Source organism: Macrotis lagotis, chromosome 1 (genome assembly GCF_037893015.1).
Source record: "Macrotis lagotis isolate mMagLag1 chromosome 1, bilby.v1.9.chrom.fasta, whole genome shotgun sequence".
Lineage (NCBI taxonomy): Eukaryota > Metazoa > Chordata > Mammalia > Peramelemorphia > Peramelidae > Macrotis > Macrotis lagotis.
In genome coordinates this window covers 587,586,698-587,609,720 of record NC_133658.1, presented here as the reverse complement: position 1 = coordinate 587,609,720, position 23,023 = coordinate 587,586,698, and the positions used below count along the sequence as shown (strand labels likewise).

The 23,023-nt window shown below is 34.4% G+C and overlaps 1 protein-coding gene across 2 annotated transcripts in view; it reads left to right on the top strand.

The window, feature by feature from the left end:
* The window catches only part of MSL2 (MSL complex subunit 2), a 39,075-nt gene extending 16,090 nt beyond the window's left edge, over nucleotides 1–22,985 (top strand). For both annotated transcript variants that reach the window (XM_074214832.1, XM_074214831.1), the window contains exon 2: nucleotides 19,611–22,985. In XM_074214832.1, coding sequence (XP_074070933.1) covers nucleotides 19,691–21,202 — 1,512 coding nt within the window. In that variant the 5' untranslated portion in view covers nucleotides 19,611–19,690 and the 3' untranslated portion in view covers nucleotides 21,203–22,985. The remainder of the gene's footprint in view (nucleotides 1–19,610) is intronic.
* The last annotated feature ends 38 nt before the right edge of the window (nucleotides 22,986–23,023 follow it).

Below are 23,023 nucleotides of genomic sequence, written 5' to 3'. Positions count from 1 at the left end.
TTCAGTTGGGAGACACTGAAGATGAGCAAAAACTGACATGACTATTTCTTTTGTATAAGGAAAATTGTGAAGGCTGATATATTGGTGGGAGGAGAGTGTGGAGGTGATAACACTTGTTAAAAGTTGAAATAAGGCCCTATATACTAAGATGGTGATAATGGGAATGTAATGGAGAGCACAGGTATCAGAGGGTTTCTTGAAGACAAGAGCAAATTAACTTCTATACCTCTTTGATATAAAAGATGAAAAAGAGTAAAGAATCAGAGATAGGGTTAAGATAAGGATAAGAAAGAGTGAATGGTTGTTTCCTAGAGGGACATAGTGGTGTCATAAGGTGAGTAATTTTTGTGGGAAAGTTAGTTTTTACCTTGGCCATTTTGTGTTTGGGAAGATGCATCATTCATTCATTCATGCATTCATTTTTTTTTCTTTTAATTGCAAGGCAGTGGGGTTAAGTGGTTTGTTTGCCCAAGGCCACACAGGTAATTATTAAATGTCTTAGGCCGGATTTGAACTCAGGTACTCCTGACTCCAGGGCCCGGTGCTCTATACACTGAGCCACCTAGCCGCCCCCATTCATTCATTCTTAAGGACCATGAGGTTAAGTGACTTGCCCAAGGTCACACAGGCAATCATTATGTATATAAGGATGGATTTGAACTCAGGTCCTCTATCTACTGTGCTTCCTAGCTGCCCTCACATGTATTTATTTAAAAAGCTGTTTTGTAGACCAGAGTTGTGGAAATTGGAAAATTTCTAGGAAATCTTATCTTAGATTTTATGAAAGGTCAGAGTTTAGAAATCTGGACAGAGAGATAATAGTTAAAAGAGGATATAAAGAGATGAAAAGAAACAGGGATAAGGATGAGAGAAACCTTAAGGAGCCAGAAAAAATAGGAAAAGCCAGCACAGGAGATAAGGTGAGTTGAGAACCTAGACCAAAAGAGAAAATTTCAAAAAGAAAGGTTCTGCAGGAAAATCCATACTGTTGAGAGGAAAAAGATTAATAAAGGTTTTCAGGACTGAGGGTAAAAGAAGCCATTTGATGTCTAGAATATAGAAACTTTGAGGAATTAATTTCAGTAGAGAGGAAGGAGCAGCAGGCAAATTGCAAAGTGCTTGAATGTACTACAGTGATGAATTTTAATTCTGTTATTCCTGGACCTCAAAGTTTCACCTCCCTATTTGATGAGCATATATACTCAGCTGAAAAAGACAAAGCCCTTCATTGCTACCAGAAATCTGAAATTTATTTAAAAAAATTTTTTTTAGAATACTTTTTAATTAGTTAATGTGGAGCCCTGTGATAACACCACTCAAACATCTTCCACATTGAAATCCTTTCATTAATCAATACTTGTAGGTACTGTAATTTAGTTGTGTCATTCAACTCTTTCTTTGATGTGAGAAATTCGGTTAATTGTATAAATCAAGTTATCCAGTATCCACAGGATTCTGACTTCCTGTTCTAACCTCAAAGACATGACTTTATTTATAGCGATCTATACATTTTCTTAGTGGTTACCTTTTTACAATTTAATTTTTTGTCAAAAAATTTCTTAGATTTTAACAAATGTCTCTCCCACTTTATCCTATCCCCATGGGGTGGGAAGGGAGGGGTATAGGTAGAGGAGGAAGGACAAAAGTCTTGTAAAAATTGTGCATAGTCTGGCAAAGCAGATTCTCTCAATGGCCGTGGCAAACTATATTCTGTATCTTGAGTCCATTTCCTCTCTTTTTAGGAGGTGGGTATTATACTTATCATCACTACTTTGGAATATGATTAATCAGAGTTCTTAAGACTTTCATAGTTGTTTTTCTTTACAGTGTTGTTGTAGAAATTATTACCTCATTTCATATTGCATTAGTTCATACAATTCTTCCCAGGTTTTTTTTTTTTAAAGTCATTTGTTGTCATTCTTATGGTATTATGTTGTTTTGTTACAGTCACATAACAATTTGTTCAGCCATTCTCAAGTTGATGGGTGCCTCCTTATTTAGTTTCTTTACCTTTACAGAAAAAAAGGAGCTATTTAATGTTCTCTAACTTTTTTTGGAGTGTAGGCCTGGGATAGTTTAGTAACTTGGGAAATAGTTTCAAATTGTTTTCTTATATGCCAGGACCAATTTACCTATCTGTATTAATCTTTTTTTCCTGCAGTCTTTCCAACATTTATTATTCTCTTGTTAGTCAACATTGCTGAACTGAGGGGTTTAAGATGGAAACTGAGACTTGCTTTAATTTGGATTTCCCTAATTGTGGTATTTTATCATATGACTATTGATTGCTTCTTTTGAGAATTGCCCATTTGTATTTTTTATTCTTTGTTATCAGTTGAGAAATCATCGCTCAGCTCATACTATAAATTTTGGACCAGTTCTTAGAATTGACCTTAGAAATATCTTAGAAATTTTTCAATCTATTCTTGGGAGATGGGTAGCATGTTTCATCAGGAATCTCTTGAGTTTGGTTGGTCATTTGTTTAATCAATGGTTCTTTCCCTGTTCTCTCTCTGTCTCTCTCTCTTAGGGAAGAGGGTGGTGAGAGTGGAGTGTTTTTAGTTTCTGTGCTCTAGGTTTGATGAAATCTGCCTTTGACCTTCTGCTCTCTTCTCTGCCCAGGGCTCAATCACGATTGTTAATTTTGATAATTCTTACCTTTTGAACTTGTCTTTTGGTATCCACCCTCCACGGTGAGTTTGGTTTGGTGATAGTTAAATCTTCTAATTTCCCCCTCTTAATTCTCCCTGTCTCCTTTTTCTCCTATTCCTTGTTTGGTTCTTCCTTCTTCTAATCAGGCTTGATGAAAGGTTTGAATGATGCCTGCTTCCCTGACCCTTTCCTCTTTTTTTTTTTTTATAGACTTCTACTTGAACTCCCACCTAGGTGAGTTAGTTCCCCCCCCCCCCCCTTTAGTGGAGATGAAGAGGAAGTGGCCCAATGAATTGAGTGCTGGGCCTGGAATCAGGAAAATCTGAGTTCAAATCCAGCTTCAGATACTTTACTAATTGTGACCTTGGGCAAGTCATTTCATCCCTGTCATCACTTTCCTCAACTTAAAATAGGGGTCATAAAAATTTCTACCTCTCAGTGTTGTGAGGAACAAATGAGGTCATATTTGTGAAAAGCACTTAAGCACAGTGCCTTGCACCTGGTAGTTAGTATTTTATTATTGCTAAGCAGGAATAAAGTCAGGCTGTTTTTTGGAAGTGGGTGGAAGAAACAGGTCTAGATCAAAGTTTTCCTTTAATTCTTGAGTGACTTTAGGCAAGTTCTTTAACTTCTTCGGGGCTTTCATTTCTGAGGGGGATGACTGAAGTGACAGTTTACATTACCTTTCTACTCTTAATCTCTGATTCTAGAAGTCAGAGTTATTCTGAAGTCACAGTTTAATTTAGGAACCTAGAATTAAGAGTATAGTGAAGTATAGTCCACCATGGATGGACTTTTCTAATTGGGTGGCCCCCCTGGGCAAGTCTTTTAAATTTGCTCAGCATCAGTTTCCTACTTTATAAATGGATTATAAATAGCTCTTATCCCATGGTGAGGCTAAGACGACATTTATAAAGTGTTTTACAAAGGAGAAAAGTGATATAAAATGCTTATTGTTAGATTCATTATTTATTGTCATTTGGAGTTCTAGTTTTGGCTCTGTAACCAGGTTTTGGGGCAAGTTACTTAACACCTTTGATTAATTTTCTCTTGCATATGGAGGAGAATTTGAACTACCTGATCACTTAAGGTTCCTTTTAGCTGGAATGTCTAAACACTTATATTTTTTAATCTAGGGTATTTGTTGTCAGTGAACCTTATTGTTAAAAACCAGGGGTGGTTTCAAGACTTAAGTGCCAACTTAAAGTGCATGTAAATTGTAATTTTTGTGAGTTAAAAATATTTTTTGTGAGGCCAAAAGAATTGATGGTTACCTCTGGTAGATCTTTTTTTTTCTTTTTGTAGATAGAAGGGAAAGATAATAAGCACTTATACTTACTATGTGCCAGTCATTATTTGAAGTGCTTTACAACTCTTTTTTTTTTTTTTTTGTCCTCACAACAACTGGTTTGGGGGTGAGGGGAAGATGAGTGGTTTGTGCAGTGACTATCCCTATTTTGTAACTTGGGAAATAATAAAGCAAAGAAGTTATTTGCTCAAAGTCATACAACTAGTAAGTGACTTGCCCAGGGTCACACAGTAAAAGTTTTGATTTGAGCTGACATCTTCCTGACTCCAGGCCTGCTACTCTTAGCTCTTTTGCCTTCAGCTATATATAAAATTCAAAGCTGTGTGCTTCATTTTCATTTTAAAGACCAAGGACTATGCTTTTAAAGATGAAGCCTTAGCGAAATGGCTACTCAATTTGAGTAACAGTGAATATCAGCAGAGATACTTTTATATAAAAGTCCTCTGCTAGTACTGTTGGTAAGTATCTGATATGTGACTTTCAGCCTCAAGAAGTTTACTGTCTATTGTGATATCTACCTAAAATGATAAGTAACAATTCAAAGCAGCTCATACTCAATTTCAAATTGGTGAGTTAGCATTCAGTACATGCTACTGGAAAGATCCCCATAGTTGAGGTACACCTCACATAAAGAGGTGGGCTGATGGTAGACTTGGAAGAAATGGTAATAACTCAGTGGATAGGATCCAATTGCAATATAGTGGGAGACATTTCATTCACTCAAAGAAGACAAAGCTATAATAGAGAGTTCATGTATAAAAATGGAAATAAAATTGGCAAGTTTTTTTAAGCAATGTAAAATTGAAATTTTGAAGCCATGAAAGGAAAAATTTTGTTTTTTTAAAAAGTGGAAATCTTGGGGAAAAATTGAAATAATGTAACTTTTAAAAATCACTTGTTACCAGCTCTAGTCAAAGGCTTAATTTTAGAACTGAGTACTTTCAGGTACTTAATTTTAAAAATGAGGAAATTGAGACTTTGATAAGGGACACAAAACATCATGTTTGATAGAAAATTGAAAAGTATATAGTTTATTATTTTCATTTTTGTTTTATCAAAGACTATTTGCATACATATAACAGCACAAATAGAATTTTATAAGAAACCATTTTTCTTCGTTTTATACAACTTGTTTTCTTTTGAAAGAATTAAAGAATAAATTTAGTTCTCGAAAAAGTCTAAGGTAGTGATAATCCCCCAACATGCATGTGAATTGGATTTGAGTGAGTGTGCAGTGCCTTATAAGTCACCAGTTTCACTTTTCTGCTTTGGGTCCACTTGGCCAGATATAAACAGGACAACTGGAGATGGCCCTAAATTCTATATATTACTTTCAGAACTTCCTTCTAAATTTTCTAAATTTTTAATGCACTCTTTTGAAAAAATTAAACATCACTGTTCTTATCCTTGGTCCTCACCTTTTGTCCTTTTTATTCTCTATTAAAAACTGAGAGAAAAAAATACTCTTTTGACAAATGAACACAATTAGACAATGTGAATTTACACATTGGCTAAGTCCAAAAATGTATGTCTTTTCTGTTCTTTATGTTCATTATTTTTCTGTTAAAAGGAGGTTAACATTCTTTAGAGGTCTTTGCATTGTCCAGAGTTCTTTTTCTTTGGAAATTGTTTTTCTTTTTTTGTGTTGTCCTTTTTAAGCTTGTTCTTCTGGTTCTGCTCATTTCATTGTGTGTTGGTTCATACTACCCATGATTGTGTGAGATCTTCTCTTTTTTTTTCCTTTTCTTACAGTGCTTTAAATATTCCATTACATTCATCTACAAAAATTTGTTCAGTCATTCCCCAGTTGTTTAAGGGGTAGTCTTTATTCAAGGTACCTTAGATTCTAGTTATTTTTCTTTTTTTGTCTTATAATCTATTTTAAAATATGTTAATTTTTATTAAAATTGTTTAATACATCTACACAAAATTATTATGCTTTCTGCACCTGGTGCTTACCACTTAAATGTAGAAAACTTAGTTCCAGTACAATGAACTGTGGAGAAGAAAACTTGTCAAACTTACTGAATATGTAACAAGTTTTGTTTTGTTTTTTTGATCTGTCACCACCAGCAGTTTCTGCTTCTGCTTCTTCAGTTTTAGAATAGTTATGTATTTGTGAAAACTGATGACTTGCCTAAAATACATCATTTTGCACTTTGTTTACATTTAGGGTTAGGTATTTCCAAAAACTTATTTTCTTATGCCCAGAAGGTTGAGGAATCTGAATCAGGTAAGGAATTTAGGGGTGTGTTGTATAAAGACCCTTGGCATCATGTTGCCAAAAGCTTAGTACTGGCAGAATGTCAGAATCTTCCTGAATCAAACACCTAGAGTAGTTTTGCAGCATTTTAAAGTAGTATTGGCAGAATCTCAGACTCTTCCTCAATCAAACACCTGGAGTAGTTTTACAGCATTTTAAAGTATCTTTCCAACATCTAACTTTGTAATCTAGTCAAATGTAATAGCAGTGTTACCACTTATTTTTTTTTAAAAGGGTGTTCCACTTTGAATCTCTTAGGACAGGCACTCTATTCACCATCCAGTTTTAGAACAAAAGTAATTAAGAACTCCACAAGTAAAGAAGTTGCTTAAATTTTTCTTTTTCTAGGGAAAATGACACTTTTTCTTGTTTTAAAAATATTTTATTTCTTTTTCCAACTATATGCAATGGTAATTTTTCTGCACAGTTTTGTATTTTACAGTTTTTTCCCCTCTCTCCCTTCCCTCCCCTTCCCCTGACAGAAAACAATCTGATATAAGCTCTATATTTATAACCATGCTAAACATAGATGCGTATTGGACATGTGAGAGAAGAATCAGATCCAAAAGGAAGAAAAACATTGGAGAGAGAGAAAAATGACAATATATGAAAATTGAAAACTGAAGCTAGTAACCTTTGGTCTGCATTTTAACTCCACAGTTCCCTCTAGATATGGATGGCATTTTCCATCACAAGCCTTCCAGAATTGTCTTTGATTATTGTATTGCAGAAATGAACAAGTCCATCATACTTAATCATCATCCAATGTTGTTATTAGTATATAATGTTCTTTTGGTTCTGCTCATTTCACAATAGTATCAATTCATGCACATTTTCCAGGAGGCTTTTGTGAAATCCTTTCTCTCATGATTTCTTATAGAACAGTAGTGTTCCATCACATTCATATACCACAAATTGTTTAGCCATTCCTCATTTAATGGACATCCCCTCAATTTCCAATTCTTTGTCACCAAGAAAAGAGCTGCTATGAATATTTTTGTACATAACAGTCTTTTCCCCCCTTTTTTTTATGATCTCTTCAGGATATAGACCCTAGTGGTTGCTGAATCAAAGGGTATGCACATTTTTATTGCCTTTTGGGCATAATTCCAAATTGTTCTCCAGAAAGGTTGGATCAGTTTGCAAGTCCTCCAACAATTCATTAGTGTCCCAATTTTCCCACATCCCCTCCAACATTGGTCATTTAAAAAAAAGTGCTTTGTGATTAATACTGAAAAAAGTAGTAGTTTGAGTAGATTTTATCTTTTATACAAATTCTCCTTTCAGTCTTTTTCTTTTTATATGAGTGTATAACTTGATGATACTGCTTGTAAAGAGATTAGTGGGATATGTTGCAGTAATAAGTGGATATTCAGTGTAATTTCTCATGATGCTTTGATATTCTTTATATATTTTTTGGCAAAGCAAAGTAGCCATGAAAATACCTATTCTGTCTAATTTAGCTATTTTATAAGCTAACAGACTTTGCAGTATCTGCTCTCTACTTTATCAGTGCTTCTGTTTTTTTTTAAAGTGTTTTCTATTATCACTGATTCCTTCTACCCCTTATATTTATATTTATATAAGGAAGAATTAATGAAATAATACACTAATTCTTCTGCATATAAATTGTTATTCTTTGACAGAGATGCAATGGATAGGGTGCTGGGCCTGGAGTCAGAAAGACTCATCTTCATGAGTTCAAATCTGGCCTCAGATATTTAACTCTGTGACTCCAACCCAGTTTACCTCAATTTCCACATCTGTAAATGAGCTGGAGAAGGAAATGGCAAACCACTAATATCTTTGTCAAGAAAACCCCAAATGCAGTCATGAAAATGAGTAGAGTATGACTGAATAACAACGAAATCCCTTTACATTCTTTCAGGAAAAGATGCTCAAAGAATGCCTATCAAGCAGATGAGTATGACGGTCTTAGTCATTTAAACTTTGTGAAAGTATGCATCAGTTTTAGTAATTTTCTAATTCAACTAAGTCACTTGAGTTTTTGTAATATAGGATCTTTGTAGTGTTTGTGTTTTGATAGGGCAGATGTTGCTCATAACATAGTAATACAAAAGGAATTGTAAATAGAGTTGGAGTCATTTGGATTGTGTTGTTTATTTAACGAACATGAAAGGACATTATTGTATATCTTTTTTTTTTTTTTTAGGTTTTTGTAAGGCAAATGGGGTTAAGTGGCTTGCCCAAGGCCACACAGCTAGGTAATTATTAAGTGTCTGAGACTGGATTTGAACCCAGGTACTCCTGACTCCAGGGCCAGTGCTTTATCCACTGTGCCACCTAGCTGCCCCCTTTATTGTATATCTTAAGAAAATTTGATAAAGGATATTTAATTTATCGGGGGTTTTCCTCTTCAGTTATTTATAATACAGAAAAATCAGTAATTGGTCTTACCATTTTTCTAGACTAGAGTTTGGAGAAAGAAAAACTTAGTATTTATATTGTAAGCTAAACACTAAACGAAGCTCCTCATGGAACAGCATAATCTTTGAAAAATCAAAATGCAGGTAACTTTTTAAAAAATCAATGAAAGCAAGGGAGATGTTTATTCTCTATTTTGCCTTCTTTACAGATATCACATATAGAGAATTTAGTTACGGGCATTTTAGGAGGAATTTTTAATAAATCGATAGGTATTTAGAGGGCCATTGGAATGATTATAGCTTGGTAAAGAGGAAAGAAAAGGGAATGTAGGGAGATGACAACATGGTTATTGACAAACAACTGGGAGCTTCCTAGGAAAGAGGGATTAATTAGACTTCTACTCTGCCTCTGTGGAGGCCAGAATCAGGAGCAGTGCATGAATATTCAAGAAAGGTAACTTTAGGCTAAAAGGGGTATCTTACAATTGCCCTAAAGTGATGTGCTTCCTAACCAGGTAATAGGTTTTTTTTTTTTTTTAAGGTTTTAGTTTTTGCAAGGCAGTGAGAATAAGTGACTAGTTAATTATTATGTTTCTGACATTGAATTTGAACTCAGGCCCTTCTGACAGCCATGGCTGGGGTTCTGCCCACTGCGCCATGTAGCTGCCCCTGGTAATAGGTTTCAAATGGAAAAAAGACAGCGTGGGTTGAACTAAACACCCTCTTCTCCTGAGATTTTATAGTTTTTCTGAACTCAGGTTGTCTGACTCAAGATTTAGTGCTAAAATCCATTGTGGGTACTTTTTTCTCTTTTTTTTTTTTTTTTTACTTTTCCTGTTTCTTGGAATCTTTTTCAGAAACCATGGATATTAGTAAATGGACATGGACATATAATAGTGAAATCTGTAATTTTTTTAACATGTCTATTAAGGCCTGATAACTACAGTTGGATGCCTGTGATATCTTTTAGGTTTCTTTATTTCTTCATTTAATATATTTTTCCCTGAATTTTAGCACCAAAAGTAATTTTTGCAACTATACAGAACATAGACAGTTGAATATGAAACTGTTTGTATCATATCGTTGACTTTGAAAGAAGTATATAAGTTTCATATTTGTCTTTTTTTTTATCTGAATTGTCTTTTCTTCTTGGAAGGGATAAAACTGTTTCAGTGGCCCTCAGTTTGGCATTTCATTGTTGCTACCAACCATACCTTCATCCTCCAATATCAAAAATCATCCTTGAAACAAAGAGCCAAAATGAACCAACCCAGTGACCAAGTATTCACAAATATGTTTCTCTCTGCAGCTTGCGGCCATTATCCTTCTGTTGGGAGATGGGAAAATATGCTTTATTCTAGGTCCTTTGGAAATATAATGCTCTTTACAGTGATCAGAGTTTTTTGAAAAATTTTTTTCTTTTAAAACATACTGTACTTGTAAAATTGTTTTCTGTTGCTTTATTCTGTGTCAGTTCACATTAACCAGGATTCTCTAAATCATATCTTTTTTAATATTAAATTTATTTTTCCAACTTCATGTAAAGATAGTTTTCAACAATAATTTTTTGGTGAGGTTTTGAGTTTCACATTTTTCTCCCTCCTTTGCCCCTCCTCTTGACAGAGTAAATAAAGTTATACCTATAAAACTATATTAAACAATTTCCATATTAATCATGCTATAAAAGAAATCAGAACAAAAAGGAAAAAACTCATGAGGGAAAAAGCAAAACAAAACAAATTTTAAAACTTGAAAATAGTAAGTTTTGGTTTGCATTCAGATTCCATAGTTCTTTGGATATGGATGATATTTTCCATCATAAGCCTTTTAAAATTGTCTGATTATTGTAGTGCTGAAAAGAGCAAGTTCATCATGGTGGAGTATCAACACATGTTAATGTATACAAAGTTTTTCTGGTTCTGCTCAACTCCCTCAGCATCAGTTCATGCAAGTTTTAACAGGTTTTCCCAGGTTTTCTGAAGTCTTAGTTGCTTATGATGAAATCACATCTTTTGTCATTTCTTTGCTGCAGTAACATTGTATTTTATTTCTATATAACACAATTCGTTTGACCATTTTACGTTTAATGGGCATGCCCTTAGATTCCAGGACCACCTGTCTTCCCCTTTACCCTCCTTCAGGTCTAGAAATTTGTTTTCTCTACAGCTATTTCCTTACTGATAATGGATTCTTAATCTCCCTCCTTGATGCCGGCTTCCCCTTCTGCTTCCCAGTTTGTGTACTCTTTTACTTCAGTTATGATAAATGATGAGACTTTTTTATTGATGACCTTTTCCTAATTTTTTCAATTTTTTGATTTTGTTCTAATTTGAAGTCTCAGGGAGTAATGTAGTCTTTATGGAAAATTTATTTTTTTATTATAAAGTTGATACTCTTTTTTGGAGGAATCTTTTTTTTAATAAGTTTTTTAATAAGTTTTTTTAATAAGTTTTTGTACTGAATGGTTTTTGTGGCAAAAGATGCCTGCGATTTCTTAGTGGATTTCTCAATCATTTAATCTGGTGTGAATTTCAAGTTTTGCCTGATATATGGGCCATGTCCATTCAGGCAACCCTACATTCTCAAATATTGGAGTTCCATTCCACTTTTAACCAGATTTATTCTGTACTTTTCAGGCTCTAAAAATTATTCCCTTTGGGGGGAAAAATTAAAACTAATTAGGAGTTGATTTCTTCTTTCTTCTCTCCATTGACTTAATCCCATTGTCCCCAGTAGTGGGAGCCAGGTTTCTACTTACTAATATAAAATCCAGGCTTCTTTCTTTTCTTCTATGGTTTAAGCCTTTTGACTAAATAATCGTATTTCTGATTTATGTTGGAAAAACTAGTTTGCAGTTGCTTAGTCTTTAGTTTTTAATGTAATCTTCTTTCCTAATAAATCCACCCTCCCCTTTCCCTTCTCACCCCCCAGCCATCCCTTGTAACAACAAAATAGAGAAGTAGTTCAGCAAAGATATCCAGTTCATTTGCCAAATCTGACAAGATATTTCATGTTCTTTGCTTGTGGTCACTTCCCTTTCAAGAAGAATGGAGGATGTGCACTATTTTTGTTATTGTTTTAGACCAAGCTTGTTTACTATAATAGTGTAATATTCAATTTAGCTTAAAATTTTTCCCCCCATCAGTTATACTACTGTGTATATTATTTTTCTGCTGCTCCTTATAGGTCCACTCAGCATAATTCATAATCTTCTTGTAGTTTTTTGAATTCTTAACTTCATTGTTCCTTAAGGTATAGTAACATTCTAGTGTGTTTATTTTCCAGTGGACATCTACTTTGTTCTTTTGCATATATTTTTTAGGAAAAAGATGGGGGGGTATTTAAAACATTTTTTTGAATTTTCCTGATATTTTTGTGGAAGAAATGGGAAATTTTATACATACCCTTTCCCCTCCTAAAATTCCTAGATTGTTTGTGGTCATAATCTTAAGGACTTGAGTGTCAAAGTTTAGGAGTTTCAAGTAGTTATTAAAAACATTTGAGCAATCAAGTGACATGCACAAAATACTGTTTTGGGAAGAATAATTTGGTTGCAGTGTGTAGAAAGGGGGTAAAAAAATTTCACTATGGTAAAGAAGACAAGTAGGGAGATAGACTGCCCAATACTCTAAAGCACAGACCTTATTTCTGACACAGTTTGTCATGTGAGATGAGATCCCTACTGAAAGCAGGCTCTAATACTCTATTCAAATTGAAAATGCAAAAATTCTGATTTTTTCAGAAAAAGTAAATTGAATGAGCTATAAATCTTTTTTTTAATGTTTCAATTCACAATTTACAAGGGAAAAATCAGTTGTAGAATATAATGTATTTCGCTTCTAACTGATGTTCAACTTGTGATTATAATAAGTAAACATACATATAAATTGATGCATTTATAAATATCCATCTGACTTATTTGGTACAAAACCAAACCCTATATTTTGATTGAATTGGTAATTTTGTTTAGTTTCTTCTAACTTAAGGTATTAGGGAGTAAAACTTAGAAAAGATATAATACTAACCCTCATAGATTTCATAATTGGCTTAGAAAAAGGTTAGGACATGTATTCAGAGTTGGCAAGCTCAAGGGCAAATATGCTGTGTACATAAAAATCCAAATATTTAAATTTTTAAAAATGAGTTTCTTAAACTTTTTTTTAAAATGTGTTATAAATCTTGGTATTTTTTTTTAAGGGCAGAAGGGCTATATTTATGTGAAAGATCACCTCTACTTTCCTTTGCCATTTTGCCAAAAAAGTAAGAAGGTGGTTTTCCTAAACATTACTGAACACTTTATTTGGGCGGCTGAGTGGTGCAATGGATAGAGCACTGGCCTTGGAGACAGGAGGGCAGGAGTTCGAATCTGACCTCAGATACTTGATTGGGCGAGTCGCTTAACCCTGATTACCTTGCATCCAGGACCATCTCCACTCATCCTGATTCCTATCTGGCCACTGGACCCAGATGGTTCTGGAGGAGAAAGTAAGGCTGGAGACTTAACACAGCATTCCCTTATTCAAATCCAATTTCATGGCATCACTTCCCTGATGTCGTGATCTTCTTTGAAAATGAAGGACTAGGGGAAGCTAGGTGGTGCAGTGGATAGAGCCACCAGCCTTGGAGTCAGGAGTACCTGAGTTCAAGTCTGGCCTCAGACTCTTAATAATTAACCTAGCTGTGTGGCCTTAGGCAAGCCACTTAACCCCATTGCCTTGTTAAAAAAACAAAACAAAAAACCTTAATTAAAAAAAAAAAGAAAATGAAGGACTAGCATTATATCTCTTGATTGACTTCTCCATTAGGGGATGGTCAGTAGTCTTATATATATTTATTGTTTCTGCATTTGGTTCTGTCTATCATACTAAGTCTTTAATTGAAAATGTTTTGATCTTCTTTGAAAATGAAGGATAAACATTATTATTGCTGAACACTTTTTATGATTTAAAATAGCTTCTATAGCCAGTGGAGACTGCCTTAAGAATGATGAATTTCCTTTATTTTTTTTTTCTAGAGCAGAGGATTAAATTTAAAAGCACTGAACATGTATTTGAGGGAAGAATCAACAAGTATTTATTAAACAGTCAGTAAATATTAGTTAAGCATCTGTGCCAGTTACTAGGCTAAGTGCCTAGTAAATTGTAAGGAAGGAAAGGCATAATTCTTTGGCTTCAAAAAGCAGTCCTTAGCTCCTGCTTTTAGCTAAACTTTGTATACTAGTCTCTAGGTATACAAGTACAGAGAATTAACAGTTTGAAACAATCCTTACTCACCTAGAGCTTATATATTCTAATGAAATGAAAAAAAGGGAAAAAAACCCAGTTAATATGCAAATACAAAACAGTCAGCCACCAAACTGTAGCAGACAACACTTTTATCTCATTTCCCAAGATACATTTGGATTGGCTTTTCATTGGCTATATAGCTTCAATTTCTGGAGATGTGAACTGTGAGGAGGGTCTCTCCAAAGTCCAGATGGTACTTAGGACCTACAGGGGGAAAAATTATTGTAAATATACTTTTCAATTACTTGTGAATTAGCTTTTTTTTTTAATATAGGGCATCTTGGAGGCAAGTAAAAGTACTAGTGGAGATGGACAGATATATAGATGGCTTCCCCTTCCGCTTTGTAACTGAACTCTTTAGTTTGAGAATAAAAATCTTGCTTAATGAAGGTTTCTGGTCAGTGAAGACTTAGATGATTAAATAATATCCCCTACTTTCTTTTTCATTGGGAATAATATGAAAATTGGATTATGTCAGAGCAAAGCTCTGGTAGTATTGCAGTGCATAGAGCCTTGGGCAAGATACTGACTTAACCTTCCTTGTGATGTATGTGTTTGAGAATATTGAAGCTGAGGGACAGGAGAAACCACTGATTTAGAAGAAATTGAGCTCCTAGTTTTTGACAGCAATTCTAGTCACTGGGAACGGCAGAGTTTTAACATAGCAGTAGCAACTCCTATATGTGTGTCAAAGAAAATTAGTCATACTCGGGAAGTTGACCCCTTGCTTTGGGAAGTAACTCGATTTAATTGAATTAGTTTAAAGTTGGAAAAAGACAGTTTTTAAAAGTAAGACATTAAAAATGCTCATAGATTGATTTACTTCTTTGCTGCTGAGTTTAGAACTAGCTTTCTAGCTTTTAAAGTTTTTTCTTCATTTAAATCAATATGCAATATATTTATAACATGAAAAACATTACCAGAGATTATATAGCTTATTATTAGTAAATACCTAAGATTAGAGGTCAAACATCAACATTACTGAGTGCTAAAGTTAAAATGGGATAATTTGGTATCTGAGTGGAGGGATATGGAAACGGAAAATAGGAAATGAAAACTTGTGTGAGGGTGTTAATGGAAAAAAGGAAATCTTAAGATAAATGTAGAACTAGCACATAAATAGGAATCCTTGTCTCGGAGGAAGGTTTTATATATTCACTTGAGAAAACAGGTAATAGAACAAAGAATTCAAGGAAATTTGTGGAAATTAGTGGGCAAATTATCAGTCATATATATAATATTATATGAATATAAATATACACACACACTGTTAAATATCAGTCACATACACATACACTGTACATATTTTAAAGTGAAAACTAGGCTTTTCTTAAGTTGAAGCAGATGTGTTTTAAATAAAACTAATTTTAGAGATTATATGATCTGTGAAGTTTAATAATATGTAAAAAACGACACCACCTGTTGGTGAAATGTGGAATGTTAACTGAAGATCCTATCATTTGGGTTCAATGTTGTCCTTTTAAGTTCTGATTTCCTATTGATTGGTATAAACTTTTTGTAACTTGAGAATTATTTCTATATGGTTAGTGAAATATTCTGCTCTATTTTTATGTGTTCGACTTTTTTTGCTTTTGTAATTCTTTCTACCTCCCTTTCCTGTAAAAAATTTTCGTTTTATTTTTTTTCCTTCATTCTGCTTTTTTTTCCTGTCTTGCTCCAATTTTCGTACAACATTTCTGCAAGGTTTATTGAGTTTTGCAGTTTTCTCCCTCCCACCTTCCCTTTCTCCTTACTGACAGAGAACAATCTAATATGATAAGCACTACAATTTAAAGTAGTTGAGGAAAATATATAACTGTTGGTATTTTATTATAAATGCAGTAAAAGATTCTTGGGAACTAAATTCATCTAAAACAAAATGTAAGATTCAGATCTTAATACTTAGAATTGTGAAATTGATTTATATTATGTTGTAATGATTCTAAAATAACTTTATGGTCATAAAACACACCTATGTACTAATATTCCATTTGATCCATACCATATTAGTAAGTAATGCACATACTCCTATTTATAAATGAAGAAACTGAACTGAGCTTGGAATTATATTAGGTGATGTGTCCAAGGTGACCTAGTAGAAAGCAAAACAAGATTTCTGTCTTGTGGTTTTTTCCAGTGTTTTTCTCCTATCTATGATACCTTTCTATCACCCAGTTACATATCTGGGTATGAAGATCTGGATACTGTAAAGTGGTTTGAACTTGTTCAGTTGTCTCAGTTGTGTCGGACTCATTGACCCTATTTGGGTTTTTTGGGTAAAGATACAACAATAGTTTGCCATTTCTGTCTACATCTTATATTACAGATGAGGAAACTGAGGCAAACAGATTACAGTGACTTGCCCAGGATCTTTTTAGTGTCAGAGATTACATTTGAACTCAGGTCCTCTTGACTCCTGGACCAGTAATCTATCCATTGTGCCACCTAGCTGCCTATAGTTGAATACAGGGAAGTGGTTATACTAAGAGCTGGGAGGATGATAAGAGAAAGGGAGATGGAGGGGAGTTTAAGATACATTTTTAATTATAACTAGAATTTTGTTTTCTTCCAATCCTATTTCCCTTTATCCAGAAAGATGGAAAGTAGTACCTTTTGAGGATAGTCTCCTAAAGGGAAGCTATCTTAAGTTGTCTTGGAGAACTCTACTGCTCCATGGAGAAAGAACAGTATACTATTGCACATTCCATAAATGTTGCATGACAGATCTGTGCCAATCTCTTCCCTTATCTACCTCTAAATAAATACACTGGTTGTCTTAGAAAGTGAGCATGAAAATACACTGAAATTTTCTTAGGAGTTTTCTAATTTTTTAAAAAAATGTTAAAAGAAAATTATGGTGATGATTTTGAAGTTTACAGGAAAAATATAAGGTGATTGACTCTAAGAAATGAAGAGTTAGGGTTAGGGAAAGATTATGGAGATCCTTTCATACAACATTTTTGCAAGGTCAAAGCACTTGAGAAAAGTCTGTCACAAAAGTCACTGTTTTACATGAGAGATGAGTGATGTGATAAATAGTTTGATTAGTCAAGCATTAGAGGTAAGATGTAAGAAAAAGGGAGATTGCCTCTAAAAAGTGTTTGTAGTATTGACAGATAAGCTTAGGAAATGATGAGCTTAATTTCTGGTGTTGTATTTTAAAGTGAAAGTGTTTATAAGTAGAGTAATAGGATTTAAGTTTTTAAAGGCAGAATTAGATGCCTAGATTTAGGAGTCATTAATGAGTGGATACTTCAGTAATTTCAGTAGATGGATACTTCAGTAGAGTGGATACTTCAGGAGCTTACTAGACTACACTGTATTGAAGGAGGTGGCTGATTTTTGAAGGATAAGAGAATATATAGCAAAAGATGTAGATAGGAATAAAAATAGGAAAAGGGGGAGAAGAGATGTGTAGGGGGTGACCATTTGAGGTGTGGCTAGTGGTTTGAGCACAGGGCGTAGAGTTAGGAAAGCATATTTAGCTGGAGCCTAGAATATGAAAAATAATGTGAATTAAAGTTACAAAGATAGATTTAAATCAGGTTATGTGATAGACCTTGAATACCAGACTTAGGCTGGCATTAGGTAGAGCTACTTGTTAAGACAGTGGAAAGGAAGATGGGAAGGTTTCTGAGCAGAAAATTGATATTAAATGTACACCAGTGGAGACTGAAATATATATATATATACACACACATATGCATACATACTTGTACAAATATATAGATGTGTATAAATCAGAAAATTTGCCATATTTCTGTTTCTTAGGTCACTGCTTTTTTTTTAGAACTATTAAATATTATTTATATACATCACTTATGTGTACTTATTTTAGAGAGATTTTACTTCTGACTTTTTAAAGCTTTTGTGCTTTGTGAAAACCACTTTTGGGATACTAGATTCTTGTTAAAATACATATTGACTTAATTTTAGGACCTTGATCCCTTACCTGACTTATTTATTATTTGTTCAAGTTACTGTGCTCTATTCAGTTAAAATTATTTAGTTGTAATTGTAATTTGCTAATGGAAAATAGAACAACTGGATCTCATTTGTCCTGATTCTGGGATGTATCATCCTATCAAAGGAGAAGGTTGGAGGAAAAAAAAACCCACTATATACTACTGTCAACTTCCCCTTTGAAAACCAGGGTCTTTTTTTGTGCGATGACTAAACCTCTTCTATACCCAAGGCCTAATTGCTCTAAGGAGTTAAAGGTCAATTATCTCAAGACAGGTTCCTATGATTAGGGTGTATACATACGTGTGTGTGTGTGTGTGTGTGTGTGTGTGTATGATTCATTTAATTTATCATTTGTAAGTGGCAAATTACTGTACTTTTTATATCAGTGTCATAATCATAGTTGATCCTTGACAAAATTTGACCTCAGTTCCCTTTAACTCTTTGGTTTTTTATTATAATTTGGCTGAACAAAATTGAGACTATGGTCCTTGATTCTTTATTAAAAGATTAATAGGCATTGGCATAAAATTAATTCAAGTCATATCTTTTAAAATAGAGCTCCTTTTTCCCTTTTTGTTTTTGTCTTTGCCCTTCTTTTAAACACAACTCATCTGGAATAGTAGGTAATATAAAAATAATCTGTGTAGATTTTAGGTTGGTAGATTTGATTTGTATACATGCATTTCTTAATTATTGATAGTGGTTTTTATGTTTGAATACATTGTTAATTCTCTTCATGTCAGTATCACTTTATAGTTCATTTGGACCAGAATGAAAATCATATAATATGCCAAATCATCTAGTAGACCATATCATGAAAATACAGGAGGAGGTAAAAAACTCCATGCATTTTGAAATTTTTACCCTGAGAAGGTAAAGAAAATCATTTTTAAAAACAGTTATTGGAATTTATACATTCAAATGAATATTGTCTTCAAAGGACAATCTGCTTGTTATATTTTCTACATGTTTCAACAGTGATAATTCTCAGAATATTATTGTAGTTCTTTATGTTGGAATAATAGCAAAATTTTCATCACATATTTAAGTAAAGTTTGTCCTGATTCCCCCCCCCCCTTTTTTTTTGTGAATTAAGTCTCTTGCTATATACGGTGAAATAGTTTAGGTTAATGTAAAGTTGTTTCTAAATTCATTTCAGAAAACACTTAAATTCATACTGTGTTGATGTCATCCTCCTTCATGTTGTTTCATCTAGAGATAGAAAATTCAGTTTTGTAGTTGTTCTGTGCTGTGTGTGTATATATATATATGAGAGAGAGAGAGAATTCAAGGCATAACCCTTAAAGTTACATTTATTCAAGCATTTCATCTACTTTTAGCTTGTGCTTAGGGAAATGTCTTTCATCTCTTACCTCAGAGTCCTTGAGTTAGAGAAGAGGCAAAAAAGATGGATAAGTATTGAAAGAATTAGTCTCGTAGGCAAGAAAGATCCTGGTTTTCCAGTATAAAGGGAAGGAGTAGTTAGTTGGCAATGGTATAGATAATGGGTATTTTTCTTTTTTTTTATTGATTATATTTTATTTTGATATCATTTCCCAATTATTGAGTATTGTTTTGGTTTCCTAGTAGGTTACTTTTTCTAACTGTAACCTGGCCTGTTCAACTTTTAAGTGATCTTAGTTATGATAAGGTAATTGGAAACTCATCTTAATTCTAGCTCATGTCCAGCCCAGGCAAGATTAGATTTTGTTTTACTAAAGTTTTCCTCCTTTCCTTTTTTCTTTTAGGAAATTTGCTGCAAGATCCTATTGCTCCCACCAACTCGACATGTCAACACTATGTCTGCAAAACTTGTAAAGGCAAGAAAATGATGATGAAGCCGTCATGTAGCTGGTGCAAGGACTATGAACAGTTTGAGGAGAATAAACAATTAAGCATCTTAGTAAACTGCTACAAAAAACTATGTGAATATATAACACAAACTACATTGGCACGGGACATAATAGAAGCAGTTGATTGTTCTGCTGATATTTTGGCGTTGCTCAAAGATGGATCTTTGCTTTGTGAGGAGATGGAAAAACCCTCAGATTCATCCTTTGCTTTGTGTTTGACACATTCCCCTTTACCTTCAACCTCAGAACCTACTAATGACCCTCAAGCTAGTTTATCCCCAGTACCTGAAAGCACACTCAATATTGATATCAGCAGTTCTATTATTAATGGATTGCCCACTTGTAATGGGCTTTCAATAGATAAGTTTGGTATAAATATTCCTTCACCCGAACATTCAAATACAATTGATGTATGTAACACTGGAGTTGACATAAAAACTGAAGATATATCTAATAGCTTGCCACCTGTCTGTGACTCAGTTTCTACTGACTTGTGTCCAGACATCAATATCTGCAGTTTCAATGAAGATATAAAACCTGGTGACTCTTTATTACTTAGTGTTGAGGAAGTCCTCCGAAGCTTAGAAACTGTTTCAAACACAGAGGTGGTTTGTTCTAATTTGCAGCCTAACTTGGACGCTAGTGTATCCAATGGACCTTTTATGCAGCTCTCTTCCCAACCTCTTAGCCATGTTTTCATGTCCACCAATCCATCACCTCATGGGATATCATGTACAGCAGCAACACCCAAGGTCGCTAAGTTAAATAGAAAACGATCAAGGTCAGAAAGTGATAGTGAGAAAGTTCAGCCACTTCCTATTTCTAGCATCATCCGGGGCCCAACACTGGGGGCATCAGCTCCTATAACAGTGAAACGAGAGAGCAAAATCTCTCTTCAGCCTATAGCCACTGTTCCTAATGGAGGCACTACTCCTAAAATCAGCAAATCTGTACTTTTATCTAATAAAAGCATGAAAAAGAATTTGGAACATGGACCCAAAAAATCTCACCCTAAAGCCAAACCAGGTCTTCTGAAAACAAAAGATAAAACAACAAAGGAAAAGATTCCTAGCAATAATGTTATGCCAGGAAGTCCTACCAAGACTGTATACAAAAAGCCACAAGAGAAGAAAGGGTGTAAGTGTGGGCGTGCTACTCAAAATCCAAGTGTTCTTACCTGCCGAGGCCAACGCTGCCCTTGCTACTCTAACCGCAAAGCCTGCTTAGACTGTATATGTCGTGGCTGCCAAAACTCATATATGGCCAATGGTGAGAAGAAGCTGGAGGCATTTGCAGTGCCAGAAAAGGCCTTGGAGCAGACCAGGCTTACTTTGGGCATTAATGTGACCAGCATTGCTGTGCGCAATGCCAGCACAAGCACCAGTGTAATTAATGTAACAGGGTCACCAGTAACTACGTTTTTAGCTGCCAGTACACATGATGATAAAAGTTTGGATGAAGCTATAGACATGAGATATGACTGTTAAGTCAGTCTATCTTCTCACCCTACTCTGTTGGGGAAATAGCTACAGTTTTAAGGCAGCTATGGTTCTGTTGGTTTAACTTGCCGGAGCTCCTGCATATAGATCACTTGTATCAAGTGTTTTCATTGCTAAGTTATATGTGTTAGTGTCGGGGAAATAGTTTGCAGATAATGGAGGAGTAACCCTACAACTATATGTCCTTAGTTCTTACAGAACCTCATAGTTTGAGAACAAATGCTGATGCAACTGATTTATACAAAATGATCTTTGGCAAGGAAAATAACATTAACCTCATTGTTTCTGGTCATGCTTTGTGCGTAATCAAAGTTTCTGATTAAATGTAAGGAAGTGGTATCTAGTCAGTCCATCAAGATTGTGCTAATTTTATGTGGAAAAGTAGCCATTAGCTTGGTTTTTTTCGGGGGGGGGAGGGGGGAGGTTGTGATGCTTCCAAAAAGCCATCAATTTCTCCTGTTGAAAAGCTGATGTATCCAGCCCAACCTTTATGCTGACATACCATTTCTGATCATGAAAATTGGCTACGTGGTGTAAGTAGCAGTTCTTAAATCAGTATTATGAAAAAGAAAATTTGCCCCTCATTAGAAATGCTTAAGATATCTGTCTAAGTGAAAGAACTGAAAATGTCAACTAGACTTCAAACATTAAGCTGTTAATGCTATAAGCTCTTCTAAGTTGAACCCCTGTATTAAGTCTGATTAATTTCTGGTTTAAAAAAAAATCTATAAAGTTCTTCCTTCACTTTGAGCAATGTTCTAATTGGCTACATAAGGAAGTGGAGAAGAGCCATTTTATTCTGAAGGCAATTGAATTTAGACTATACGAGGTAATGAAATAATTTATATGAACCAGTGGTAGTTCATTTAGAAATTGGAATTTGTTTAAAGTAATTTTGGAATAATGCCCTACAACTTGCCCAGATTTATTATACATTGTATTACTGCCATAGGCCACTTCTTCATTTTTGGTTTTTGTAAGAGTTTCTTGCAACATACATTATTTTGAATATGGCTCTTAGTTAAAAAAAGGTGCTATTTGGTTATGAAGGCTTCTTTATAGAAACTTAAAAAAAAACACCTTTATATGAAGCCTGTGTATTTTTTAGGTAGGTTTGAAAATAGGGGAATCTTCTTTAGAATGCTCTTTTGCATGTAAAGCACAAAATATGTTTCAGTTTAAATCCACCTCTTCCCTTTCCTATTCTACTCCGGAGACAGATGAGTCACATGTTCTGTTGAAGGGAAATCTAGTCAGTTGCTTCAAAGAGCACAGTACAAAACAAAATCAAGGACTGACTAGATTGTAAAGAAATGCCCGACTGATTTAAAGAAAAGGAGAGTCGCTGTTTTGACAGCATGCTTCAAGAAAAATACTGCTAGAAAATTTCCAGTTTCTACTATGTCCACCATCTCAAGTGAGATCTGACATAACATTGAAGATATGTTTTGATTTGGCACACAGCATGTACAATGATGGTTACTCACCTAGTCCAAGAAACGAGGGAAAACCTTTGGACACAGAGCAGATGACACCTCCTTCTGTTTTGTAGTGTACCCTGGTGTCATTTTCTGTGAATGTGGTCAGGTAGAGTTGTTTCTGTTGTTGTTGTTTGTTGTTGGGTTTTTTTTTTTGTCTCTTTTGGTGGGGTGGGGGGGCTAAAGCCATAGGAAGAAAAATGTGATGTATGTGTCCAGTATGTACTATTTTGTTTTTGTTTTGCAAGAAGAGTCGAACTATTTTTGATAACAAGAGTAAATGGTGGAAAATGCTTCTTAGTCGTCTTGTCTTTATTTGCTACCCCTAGTT